This window comes from Brachycentrus maculatus, unplaced genomic scaffold (genome assembly GCF_059751285.1).
Source record: "Brachycentrus maculatus isolate JH-2025_06_01 unplaced genomic scaffold, ASM5975128v1 h1tg000268l, whole genome shotgun sequence".
In the NCBI taxonomy this organism is placed as follows: Eukaryota; Metazoa; Arthropoda; class Insecta; order Trichoptera; family Brachycentridae; genus Brachycentrus; species Brachycentrus maculatus.
In genome coordinates, this window is record NW_028281019.1 from 406,122 (window position 1) to 420,678 (window position 14,557).

Consider the following 14,557-nt stretch of genomic DNA (forward strand, 5'->3'; position numbering starts at 1 on the left):
TTTTACTTTTAAAATTTTAATTCTAGAAATAACGAAGCTTTTTTTGTACGTATAAAGGCAGTCCATAATCAGGGTAAGGAAATATTAAATGTCAAACAAATTTAAACTCATTTAAAGTTTTTAGGTTTTCACGATTGTTTGTTTACCGATAGCTTTTCGAAATACGAACGGAAAAGCGATTCATATAATCACCAATAAAATCTCTTGGTATCAGTTTAAGTAATTTAAATTTTGTTATACTGATCGTAGCATTACGAATAAAATATTATTCGCGAGTTAAAAATTATATCAAAAGTATTTTATGTTTAAATTGCCTTATTTCCAAGTGGCATATAGAACACCGCTTATCATGACCCTACTTAGGCTTCAACCATATATAATATGTATGTTTTATAACCTTTACCTACTCATGAGTGGGTTTTCTCTTTATGTTTAAAGTTACTATTGTTTCATGTTATTCATGAGTGAAAATTCTTGGCAAAAACACTCGCATAAAATATTATATGGGCGTTAACTTTACAATTAATAGTATGGCAACAAAATGTGTGGATCAGTTTGTGTCAGTGTAAGGTTTCAACACGTCAACAACTAAATCAGTTATATAGTTAAATGCGAAATAGCATAATTCTTCATACGTTTAAGCGACGAATACTTTTAAATTAAATTTTAAAAAAAATGTGGTGTTGCCGGTAAAATAAATTTGTTTCAACCATGATTTGCAACATGATATTTGATTTTTATTTTATTTATCAATTCAGTAGCCGCTTTGCGGTAATATCTACTCATTTATAGTTAAAATTTCACTTGGTTAATACCATTATTTCTTAAAATCATCGTGACACGTGATTCAAAGCCTTATTTTGTTATTGATCACTTTGTACACGTGCAACATTCACCGTTCTACCCATTATTAACATCAACACTACTCAAAATTTTCGAACTCTAATGTGTATCATTAATTACGTGAAGGTTGCACATGTAAAGTGATCTCTTAACCAGCCTTTTACAGGTCATAAGTCCTGCAAATATCCAGACTTCGATATTTTTCTTTTTCATCTTTGCTGAGATGTCAAAATTCTAAAATTTAGTATACATTCGATCCACACTATATAGATACGAGCTCTTTGACATTAATATGCGTATATTATTTACTCATATTTCTTCGTAGTATTGATTACGGTATTAATTAACGTTGCCACATATTGGAAAAAGGTTTTGTCCAATCACAGATCTGATTACGGAGTGATAATCACAATAACGTAATATGATTTTAGTGTTATAATTAGAAAATGGTTTTAACAAAACGCGTCATATTAATTCGGGGAACGTAATTGGTTTGAAACAATTGAATTTCGGAATGTGAGTTTTAAATTCAAAAACCAATAATATTGTTTCTATGGTTAAATTACTGTCAATTATCTCATGATAGATTTAATAATTCTATATCAATTCATTAGGGATGAGATATGCTCACGAGAAATAAAAAATATTATTAATATTTTTAAACATAAAATAGTAAGAATACTAAATCTTTTTCTTCTTTTTAATTCGATTGCAAAACTGACAGCGCTGGTTTGATTCCTGACAAGTGCAAAATAAATTCAAGAAGGATTTATTTTTAATCTGGGTGTTTGTGATGAAATTTTCATATTAACTTTCTTTATCCTTACTTCCTACCTGCAGACAAACCTTGTAGAGGCTTTGCGAGTTTTTCCTTTTTTTAATATTCCATTTTGCAAGACTAGCACAACAAAAACACCTTTACTCCCCAGCCCTGCTTAAAACCTCGTGTTGTTACCTACATGTTCCTAGCAATGCATCCCCAACATGCGCCTGTAGCACCACACCTCAAACGCCTCCAGCTGCCCTCATTCTGATCCCGTGGTAAGCGCTGCGGAATTAGATTTAGAATTTCTGGATCTGACCTCACTCTTACGTGATTTAAAATTTATTTTTAGTTGTCAGTACTTAGCCATATGAATATCCGAGTTTTTACGATATTTCGATAAAAAAGTAATAATTAAAAATGTCATTTTCAGAGTTGCTCTCCCATAGTATCATAAGGAACCGTTACTAAAATAACTAATATTATCGTAGATGATACTTATAATTAAGCTTGTAGTTAAAAAAGTATAAAAAGGTTATCAAATGTGCTTTCCTTCAAATGTTTTAATTGTTTCTCAATAAATGTCATTATTTTGTTTAATATTTACATAGCTTTTTACCAGCTTTAACAGTTTTCAAAGCTACTATATTTTCTTTTAAACTTGCTGATGAACAATAAAGTCACCTCTTTCCAAACAATTTTCTCATTTGGTACGGTTTAAATTATCCATTCTGTTCAAACGCTAATTCAGATACTTCCAATCTATTTCCGCCTCCCTGATTAATCTCTCAGATACAGCCTTCGTAGAGTGGCATGCTTTGTTATGAGTTAAATACAAAACCGCTTTTTGCTGTTTTAAATTTGCTGCATAAACATATAATTTTCGACCTGAAACTTCTTAGGGAAGGCGAGCGGGAGTGTTATGAAATTATAATTAAATATAATGCTTTACCAACGAATTGCCGAACTTACGAAAAGTGGATACCTAATTAAAAATAATTTTATGTATGATAAATGATCTTTACTTACTGGTTCCCCGTAGGGGGAGCATAGAGAATAGAACGCCACTCCACTCTGTCTTTGCAAACATTCTTTGCCTCTTTCATATTCATGCATCTCTATTAACATACTCGTGGATTATTTTGACTCTAACCTGACAATGCCTGACCACTTTCAAGTATTTGACATATATTTGAACATTTTCAACTATTTCAAATATGATCCTTGAAATAATTCTAGCACATTATTATTTTTAATAATTTTCTTTGACTGTCCATTTCAGGCAGAAATTAAAATAAAACTGATTTTCGTTTCACCATGAATTTACAAAACCTTTGACGAGTACAAAAATCCAAATCCGAGTACCCAAATATTCTTAAAACTCTTTACATCCCATCTACTGATGTTTCTCCGTTTCTTTTCCCACGCAGCACTTACATCATTCACTTTAATTTTTTTCTATTCCTAGATCCAAGAAACCCAAACATTTTTTTATAAAAAAAAATGAGCATTCAAATATCAAGTAGATATTAATTGTATTGTGTATATATATATATATATAGGTATAAGTTAAATTAACTTAAAAATGACACAAGTCTTTTAAAATATCTCTCACACTGTGATACTCACATGATTTGATTAATTATGATAAAGATATTTTTAAAACAATGATGAATTTAAAAAAATAAGGTCACATTATATTTTTTCCCTTCTAACATTGATCGTTATTAATTGGGTTGCCTAAAAATAGAACGAAAATAGAGCCAGTCTCTAATGATCCCGTGGCAAGTATTATTCGGGATCATCTTGTAATCTTCTTCTTGCTTTTCAGGTTACCAATTCCCTAACAATGGATAGGCTGTAGGAGTGGGAGTGCTGATTCGTTACAAAAAAACATTAAGGGTGACTGAGTACCCTGCCGCGGGTTGTTAAATAAGGTTTAAGAACTAAAAGCTCTGAAAAGGCAGTGTTTTTAAATCTCTGATAAACGTAAGAAAACGAGACGGAGGCGATTAATATCTAACTTAAACGTTAACGGTAATTGGAAGCTTTCATTCCCATGGGAATAAAAAACCGCATAAAAGACTTGCAATTTGTTTATAGATACGACTTGTTTTATTTTTTATATATTATATTTGTTTAAAATACTTAGGGCAAGCAAAACACCTAATAAAAGGTTAATGAAAAGACTTATTTCAAATCACTTATCGATAAGAAGACTGCTCTTTGGAAATAAGGAATGAATGTAAGGCTGAGATAAGCATTATCGATAAAATTAAGAAAAAAATAAATTGAGTGTTGAGATAGTTTGGACATGTGGAACATATGAGGTATGGAAGACCGAGGAAAACTTGGCACAGTCAGGTATGTCAAATATTTGAATGTAGCCGGGTCAGGAGTCGGAATAATCGGCGGGTGTGTATGAAGAGGTACATGAATGTGGAAGAGGCAAATAATGTTTGTAAAGACAGAGTGGTGTGGCGTTCTATTTTCTCGAGAAACAGAAAGATGGTTAGTTTGTTAACATTTTAAAGTAATTCAAATTAAATCATAACAAATTTTAAGATATCACAATTTAAATACGATAGTAATATGGTGATATTATTGTTTTAATCCTTCACTTAACGAGTAATTTTATATTAGATAGTATTATATTCACACATAATTATTTATGTATTAATTTTTAAAGAATATTGATTTTTTACCAATGTTTGATGACCTTCATCGGTTTTAATCGCTTTCATGAGATAATTGATACACGGAAAATTCAAATTTACTCGTTAAATCATTTATTTGCCTTCATAAAAGTGAACAATTTTGAAATATTTCCAAGTGTGAACTGAATAAAAATAAGCGGTACTTTTTAAAATAATTTAGTACTTTTCATGTGTTATTTTAATAAATGTATATAAGTATTAACAAAATCGTAAAAGTTATTTTTGTTGGGGATTTAACAAATCGAGAAAGAAAAATAATAATTAAAATAACTAATAAACACTTTATTTTTTGACATCTCATCAAAAATGAAGAAGAATATGGAAGTCTGGCCATTTACGGGGCTGACGACCGTCATGGGCTGGTTTAAGTTTGGACACACTTAAAATGTTGTTAATAAACACTTTTATGACATAAACAAAAAAAACTTTATTTTAAATAAAACAATCTAATTATTTAAACATGTGGTTATAAATTAAGTTAATTTTTACCGTTGAAATTGAGGAAAAAAAATATTGTCAATTTATACAATTTTGCTGTTTCTGGCGCAAAATAAACATCTTGATTTATTTTTTATCAAAAAATCTACGTAATCATACAAACTAAAAATAGCCCACTAAACGGTCCTCGATCAATGTTCCTAGCTCCCGAGGGTGATATATGACGCAAAGATTCCACCGAGATTATTTGCTTAGTCCTGAATCATGCGCAAAGCTCACAGGATATTCGTTCGACTAGCTGAAATAACAGCTTTTTCAAGTTCCTGGCGGTAAAGAATATATTGCACATCGTGTTACCGTGAGCTCAGTATAGAGAAAATTTAAAATTTATATTTATGCTTAAGTCACTCGTTTTAAAATACCAAAGTATTTATTAATGAAAAAGTCAAATATAACAAAGAAACCATGACATTGTCGATATTAGGATCTTATCTACGTACAAGTAAAGTTATAACGCAATTTTCATTTATTAACTAATCTACTTAACTATTTTATACTGTCATTGAAAGTGTTATTTTTAATCTAGTGTAAAGTCTGAGTATTTCAGGGCTTGCAAACCTGGCATTTGGCTGTCTTAAGTGATCACTTTATACACTTGTGTAAAGTTCACCATTCTGCCCATTATTGAAGGTCCATTTTTACTAATTCTCGAAACTTGTATTTACGCAATGATTATTATGGATCTTACGCCATTAGTTGAACACTTTGTTAAGTATTAAGTTTATTCCTTTTGAACAAAGGTGAGATTGAACATGGGTTTATCCGAATTATTTCAAATATATTCTTAGGAGACAGAACCTGACATAACAAATAAAATTTTCAGGTTTATCTTTAATTGTAAGTAGCAAAAAGCTGACAAAGAAAATATTATATTGTCCGCCGCCTAGTGGTCAGCAAACCTTTTTCTAATGGTCTCGCCTACCGTACTGGTCCCGGGTTCAATTCCCAGGGGGGCTCAAAAATATATATACGGGATTTTTTTAAATCTAATATTTATTCAATATTACCCAGAAGCGGAGGGATGATCACCTTTCCTTCATGTGTTAACGCTCAAGATAACACTCTGTTTATATGATGCGGTGCCCTATGCACCATCAGGTGCGGATGAGAGTTTGAAAAAAATATTTATAAAAGTTACCTTTATTTATAGACTACCCCTAAAATTAATTCTCACATAAAATTTGCATTGTAAATTTCAATTGAATATATTTTTTACATTATTTCATGTTTTATGGAATACTAAAACAGGTATTCTTATCATAAAATTCTATAAAATGTACATATTTTATTATAAACTACCGCCGCAAAACCATAAAGCAAACCATTCAAAATTTTAGATGGCAAAATATTATTTATATTTTCTGAAAGTTCTTAGAATACATAATATTTCATTTTCGCGCCGCTCCATATCGGAGGAAATGCTCAAATTTCATCTTGCTCTCAAATCAGGTGAATTTCTCAGGAATTCCATTTCCCTCTTAAATTTACTACCCCTCTCTCCTATACACAGCCTGAGGGAGGAATTCTGAAATATTTCAGATAATTCATAACGTCAAATTAGCATATTCATCACCGAATAAAATATACATTCGGGTTTTGGCAAACCTCCCAAGCAACAGGCGCTTCAGAACGACATAAATATATAACGGCATGTTGAATTTCTAAAAAAAACATGGCTATTTAATTCAGAATTAAATGAAATGGGTCAAACAAATATTAGTTAAGGGTAAAAGTATGTGAAAAACAGAGTTATGCTAATGATTTCGAATGAAACATACTTTTAGGATAATACAGTAATTTATACCAAATGCTAACAAATTCATGAGGTGTTGGGTTTGATATCCGAGGGAAAAAATATAATGATGATTTTAAAAACTGATTTTTGAAAACACCACTAATAATAAAAGTCTATTGTAACACAAAATGTGGTATTTACGGAGTAAACTACAAAATATATAAATTTTACCGCTGAATAAATGAATTGAAAATAGGTAAAAATACGTTTTTTTAATACCTAAATGTCAGGACTGGTTATCGTGTTTTGTATAATGACTATCAAGTTACCACTGATTCAATGAAATTTTACGTGCAGATAACGTATTAAAGAAAGTAAGATGTAGAATTTCCTCATTAGATGGAATCGATGTACGGTATATAATAAAAGAAATATGATTTTTAATTTCAAATTATCTTCTTCCCAAATCAATATAAGTAGCATATAAAGGGTAAATATATTATTTCGTCTTATAAACAGATTTTTTTCTCAAACGTTTATAATAACAGATAAATTTTTAATTTTTCCCATTTGTGAGTATATTTGTATTAAAAACAAATGAATATTTTTAGTAAATAGGCAAAGAAAATGATATATTGGAAGAATATTGATCTCTAATGTATTATTAGATTAAAACCAATATTTTTAGCTTTTCCACTTTTTTTTTTTTTTTTTTTTTTTTTTTTTTTTTTTTTTTTTTTTTTTTTTTTTTTTTAAAAAAAAAAAGTGGAAAAGCTAAAAATATTGGTTTTAATCTAATAATAAATTAAAAATGCAATTCCATCACGAAGTGTCAGTGGATAATATAAATCTATATTGATCTCTGACTGAAAAAGCTGGGAGGATGATTTGTATAGAAATTAACATACCAGTTAGTAAGTTTAAATACATATTAAATATGTATACGTATAGTGTGTAGTTATCTTGTTTTTATAAACGAAATCTAGATGAGAAGAACTGAACATTTATTTAATTTTATTAAAAGTTAGTTGTTTATTCATGAAAAAAAAAACAAAATTACATGTTAGGTTTCTCTTAAGGGTTATGAGTCATATGAACATTAATATTTCTGACCTCTTCCCAAACTAGTTGTTTGGACACCCCGGGCCGCAGGTTCATGATCTTCAGTTCAGCTGCCTTGAGGTCTCCATCTGCCGTGAACTCCACATTTGGTTTCCCCTGGTCACCTTCAACTGACACATTGCGAAGGTACTTGAAGAATCTGTAACAATGTAAATAAGAATTGATTGGTTTTTTTGTTTGTTTAAAAAAGAGAGTTCAACGGAAGTATCCACAGTCCTTCATTTTCACTTGTGTAATAATAACAATGTTAATCTGTTTGTTTTTCTTCAAAATTTTAGGTCTCCTTATGTTTTTCACTGATAACTTTGAAATTTTAACACAAAATTGCATTCAAATATTTGAATACGCGCATGTTTTCATACCCTTTTACTGGAGTTTTAACCAGTAACAGATGTATTTCTTCTTCCCCAAAAACAATTTCATTTTAACGCAATGGCAGAGCCATCTTTTTAAAATGTAACTGCAATACATGCAGTAATTAATTGCTAATGGCGGACATCGTACTTTTTGATAGCTGCTTAAATATTATATTACCCACAAGCATTGTGAAATTAAACATATTAAAATTTTCTGCTTCTTCTTTTCTTTCTTTTTTATTTAACTACCATAAACTAAGCCACAGCAACGCATGGCTGGGTAAAAATAATCAAAATTGAGATTTTGGCTTTCTTCATTTACAAAATATTTTAAGTAAAGTTTACTAAAAATAGCTTAAAAGTACACATTGATCTGTGCAGTACAGAGTTTGAAATTAATGAAAGAGAAAATATCCACTTATTATTATTAAAATATCCACAATTAAAACTCATAAAAACCGTTATTAAAAAGAAATTTGTATTCCAAACCATCGGGGAAAAAATGCTGTAGAAGTATGTGTCCCGTTTAAATGCTTTGGGAAATGGCGTGATTGAATTACACAGGTCCAACAAGAGTTATTTAATTCAAAAGGCAAACGGAATAACTCGAAATGTTCCCAAACATACGCCTTACACGTGAGTGTATTATAAATGTATGTAAACAAGAGAAGTGTTTGAAAAAACGAAAAATAGAAATGGAAAAACGCGCCCCGCTTTATTTAATATCGTACACAGAGTTTGGTTATTTTATATTCCAACACTCGCTTTTTGGTTTTTTGGTACTCGAACGAAGCCGTTTTAAAAATAGTATCAAATAGGAATATTGAATTTTTTTGTTCTAAACAGATACAAACAGCCGATAAAAGCCATGTGTTTCGTGTAACAGTTGCTTTGCCGGTAAATTGTTATCGGTATTTTTTGGCATTATTGAAACTATTGAATAACATCGGAATGAAAGCTTTTTTGTAAAAAATTGTTTAAAAAAATAATTGGAATAAGAAATTATATTTATAAATGTAATTATCGATGGAGTATAACGTTTTATACATGTGAAATTTTTTTACGAATTTCTGATATTTTTTTAGAGAACAATAAAAAAATAGAGAATGTCTACGAGCATTGGAGAATGATTAAGGTTTTTGATATCTGAAAAAAGATGAAGAAGAATTTGAAAGTCTTATTTACAGGGCTTATGAGCTCTCAAAGACCGGTAAAATCATCACTTTCCACACGTGCACCATTCACCACTGATATAAGGAATGAATGAAAGGGTGAGATAAGCATTATTATAAAATTAAGAATGGTATGTTGAGATGGTTTGGGCATGCGAGTTGAATGAGTAAAGAAAGAAAAGTGAGACAAATTTAGGAGGTGAATTTGCTTAGTAATTGAATCAGATGACGATCGAGGAAAATATGGCGTGGTCAAGTAATTAAACAGCTTGAATGTGGTCAAGTCAGGACTTGGAATATCTATAAGGAGATGAATGGGTATCTATAAGGAGATGAATGAATGTGGAAGAGGCGAATGCTGTTTTCAAAGACAAATTGGCGTGGATTTCTACTTCTCTGCCTATATCCAGTAAGTTAGTTTTTTTTTTATGAAATAATAATTATAAAATAAATTTCAAATCTCTGCAACCGATTTTTATCAACTAAAAACTATTCTCTCAGACTACTCCTGTGGCGAAGAGGCGTGATGGTTCGTTAGGTTTTTTTTATTTTTATTTTTATTTTTGAGTCACATTTTAATCTAACTCAATTTTATATCTCCTATATTTCACTTACCTACGCACGCACATATTATAAAGACTTAAATTATAATCACCACCCTACTGTTTCACAAATGATGGTGTAATTCCGATGTACTAAAATGTTTATGGGGTATAAAAAATCACAATGAATTAATTTTAGACCACAAAAACATATTTTGAAAGGGATTACGGAGGGTGGTTTTGGCTGTGGCCAATAACAAGGGCTGACGAAGCCATTTTTTAAAACATAATGACCAGAAAATTGGGTAGGCTAATTCACCCGGGAAAAGCGAAATTATTTAATATGAAAATAATATTCAATATTTAAATTTTATGGATTCTTATTATATCGTAGGCTTATTTATTAACTAACCATTATGCTACTTCCCCGCAGGGGTAGGCAGGTGGAATAGAATGCCAAGTAAAGTAGTTGCATGAATGTTCCACATTCACCTCGCCGATATTTCATATACCTCATCATAATTCAAGTATTTCTCGGTCTTCCTCTGCTCCTTATTTCATATACTTTTGCCCGATTAATTTGTTTAACCGTTCTTTCCTCACTTATTTGTTCCACATGTCAAAACTATCTCGAAACATCTTTTTTTATTTCATCCATAATGCTAATCTCGGCGATGCATTATTTCTTTATTTCACAATTCTAATATCGATCAACCATTATTTTGCCACACGTTTTTCTGAGAAATTGCATTTCCAATGCTTTGTGTCTATTTTCATCCTTTTTTGCTAACTTCATGCTTCACTTCCATACATTATGGTAAGTACCAGGACTTATTATAATTATTTTGAACCTGGTATCCTTGGCGGTAGCCAAACGCGCTAACCACTGCACTACGGAGGCATAATGGAATAGAAAGTCCGGGGAAAAAAACAGTCATTATTTTTACGGTTATTTAAGTTTTGTAGAAATAATTTGATATTCCTTAAGCAACGTCTCTTACAAGTTTTAATAATTTTAAGCAAAATTTATCAACAAAGCGTTTAATATAAAAGTAGCCGTGTATTTAGCACACGATTCTTGCTTTTAATTTGTGACAGAAGCTTGAAGTTCTTAGTTTTAGAGCAAAAAGAGGCCATAAAACGATTATTGTGTCAAGCGCTTAAAGTTATCATTCCAGATGGCAGAACTTTTGCTAATAGAATTATAAATATACTAAATGCTTGAGAGTACATTCTCACCACAAAAGCCTGACATGGAATATCAATTATTATTTTAAATTAAAGTAGGTAGGCTTCCTGTGGGATAGTCATCCAGTAAGTGGCAGTATACAATGGTCTACTGGTATGAAAAGACGTATGTATGGAGTATGGAGTTAATAAAAAAAGGATGAAAGTAGATTGAATGCTGTAGAAATGCTATTTCTCAGACGAATGTGTGGTAGAACGATGAATGCTTTTAAGTTATTTTGTGTACTTCCTGATCATTGTTCAGTTTTAGAAAAACTATAATGTGGTTTACTTGAACATATTTTTGAATAAATTTCATTTATTTTCTATTTGTTGAGAAATTAAAATATTGATTAATGTTTTTTTTTAAATAACCGTTGAAAAAAATTAAGTCAAATATTTAAATAAACAGTCTTCTTCATTTCGAAAAAAATAATGACAATTGTGGAGAAAAAGAAAATGAGAAGGAAGAAGAAGAATAGGAAGAAGTTGAAGTTGATGAAAAAGAAGAAGAAGAAGAAGTTGATGAAGATGGTGAAGAATAGGAAGATGATGAAGATGATGAAGGTAATGATGCTCAATTATTTTTTTTGACGATATCAATATTATTTATTATATCAGACACTGGATTACTCGCCCTACGGTTAAGATGTCAATTTAAAGGTATCTCAACACTGAATGAAACATGTATCTCTTTATGAAAGAAGATGGAAGTCTAAGCGTCCCATGGCTTTTAACCTAGCATTTCATGGGATGCTCAGACATCCATCTTCTTTCATATAAAAAAATCATAGATGATTCATATAAAGTAGAGGCATCGATAAGATTATTTTTATTTGAAAATTATGTGTGTATAAAAATGAATATAAAATATTTGAACTTGTGCTTTCATCGCATAACTGTGTTCCAAATTATGCTTTATAACAGTATTTTTTTAGATGTGTGTTATTTATTTCATATGTACTGAATACGAGAAAATGTAAATATAATATTTTGTAGCTGACTGCGAAAAAACACATCATGTTTTCTCGTTTACAAGATACGTATTTTTAACATCTCACTTTAAAGTGATTTACACGCCATAAAGCACGCTCCCAAGTCGCCTCGAATATTCATTACGGAATCCAAAGTATAATAAAACATCACGAAGGGTTATCAACTCGCACTCGGGCTTCCAGACAGCTCTGATTTATTAGCCGAAGCCCGTAATTAGCCAACGAAAACTGCTTTTGTTAGATAATTTACAGATTGTTAATTAGTTTCGCTAACTCCACATAGTTTGAGCCTGCAGAACATTTCCCCAGAGGAGCTTCTTATGATCTTTTCTCAAGTCTTATAGCGATCGAAGAATCGCCGCGAGATCAATTTATCGAGATGTTTGGCGAAATTAATAAGGATAATACTAACTAATTAACCATCACGCCGCTTACTCACAAGGGTAGGCAGGAAGAAAAGAACGCCACACTACTCTGATTTTGCAAACATTCGTCGCCTCTTCCACATTCATGCATCTCCTCATACATACTCGCCGATTATTTCCATTCCTAACCTGACGGCCTTCAAGTATTCGACGTATCTGATCATGCCAAGTTTTTCTCGGTGTTCCTCTGCACGTTTTTTCAATTACATTTGATTCATAAATTTATTTTACCGTTGGTTCTTCTCATTCATGCCATATGTTTAAACCATCTCAACGCATCTATCTTAATTTTATCACAGACATGCGTTACGAGCCGAGGTTGAACATGCACTAAGGCATGCATGTTTAACCTCCTTAGTGCATGTTTAACCTCGGCTCGTAACGCATGTCTGTGGTGAAAACTTTAGTGCATGTTGGTCTCCGGGTCGACCAAAAACCGCATGTGTTAAATATTTTGTGTAGTTTTAAGTGTGTAAATGGTGCTATGATGGTGAAGGGTGGTATTGTTTGCATGCTGTGGTAGTGATTGTCCTGACGAAGAGAAGGGTACGTCTCAAAACCGGTAGATATAAGAATCTCGGTGAGTGGTTATATACTAATATTATAAACATTTTTGTAAAGAAATAAATAAGTAATATAAAATGATTTAATATTTGTTTACCTGTCTCCAGTCGGCCAGCGAGCGTCGCCAGGACCCTCGCACGAGAGCTGCGTGCCCAGGGGCCTGTTCGAGTTGCGAGGGTCTGCCACGTACTCCTCGACCCCGTAAGCGTACACTTTTATGGCGGTCGTGATCTCGTTCACCAGGGAGGCTGAGGACGTGTCGAAATGGACCCCTGAGGACAAAAATATGATTTTAAAAATAAACATTCACAGCATCAATATCGGGGTCACGTAAATTATCCCACAAATAGATCAAATAAACCCTGATCAGAGATTATATAAAACATGTCACAGACAACAGCTGGAGGCGCATCGCAAGATAGTGGATGAGGACCTATCCGTGTAAGTTTATTAGAAACCCTCATGAGAGGTGGTATATCAAACATGATAAAAATAGTACAGGACATTGGTATTTTAAACCAAGCCAAGACACAAAGTGAAATATTTATTAATAGTAATATTTATAACTATCCTGGGCGGGTACCTGAAGCGCAGGACTTATCACCTTGCTTTCATATAATAAACTATCAAATCGACATTGCATCAATTTGATGCAGTGCCCTATGCACCCTTGAATTGATATCGGTATTAGTTTTATTTTCAGGTTAATATGAAATATTTTTATAGGTTAACAGAGTATCATACATGATAAAAATAGTGAAGAACCTTGATACAATAAACCAATCTGGGACACGAAATGCTGAACCCTCTTCTAGTAGAACGGATAGTCTTTTGACGACAGTCAACAGTTCGGTTTCTCCTGAGGAGTTTTACGTGGTTTCCTCCCAGCAATGAGCAAATGCTGAGAAGTTACTGGTTGCCTCATAATAGATTATCCCTTTCTATTATTTTTGACTTCGTGAAGAATGGAGAAATATGGCGTAGGATACAGCAACCCATGGTCACAACTGTCACCAATAAAAAACGATTCACTTGACTAGGCCACGCGTGGCCACGGTTTGGCTAGGCTCTTTTACGAGGCATCAGTTTCCCGAGATCCAAGACGTCTCGTACTGACAATTTGTCGCCAATTTTTGCAGAACTCAGGATGCAGAACTTATTTTTGAGGATGCAAGGGGGGTAATATGTGGACTCTATATGCCTCACATACGGAGCGGATATGGATTAATAATGCACAAATATCATACAGTTTATCTGTTTAAATCAATACATTGTTTACTAATAATATGTTAATTGTATATATTTACTTAAACGTTCCTTGTATGTTTACGTAGCAAATAAATTGTAAGTGATGTTAACTTTTGCGACTAGAGATGGAAGCTGACAGAATAAGTGGAAGAAATATGTTGTTGTTTAAAAGTTGGGAAGTTTCTTAAAGCTTTTTACTTTAAAAACTTTTTAATGCTTCTTGCTATTTCTTTTACATTACCCAATCAAAAGGATCGTTATTGTACAAGTTAATATTCAACTGGGAAGATATTTAAAGAGAAACATGTTTTGGAAAATAAAAATTTGCCATCGTAATAACAGGAAGATCT

At 31.8% G+C, this 14,557-nt stretch overlaps 1 protein-coding gene across 1 annotated transcript in view; it reads right to left on the minus strand.

The window, feature by feature from the left end:
- The window catches only part of Nmdar2 (glutamate ionotropic receptor NMDA type subunit 2), a 344,677-nt gene that overhangs the window by 100,257 nt on the left and 229,863 nt on the right, over positions 1-14,557 (minus strand). Inside the window, exons 6-7 of the mRNA XM_088266416.1 lie at positions 13,057-13,231; positions 7,670-7,817 (exon numbers count right to left, since the gene is read on the minus strand). Coding sequence (XP_088122542.1) covers positions 7,670-7,817; positions 13,057-13,231 — 323 coding nt within the window. The remainder of the gene's footprint in view (positions 1-7,669; positions 7,818-13,056; positions 13,232-14,557) is intronic.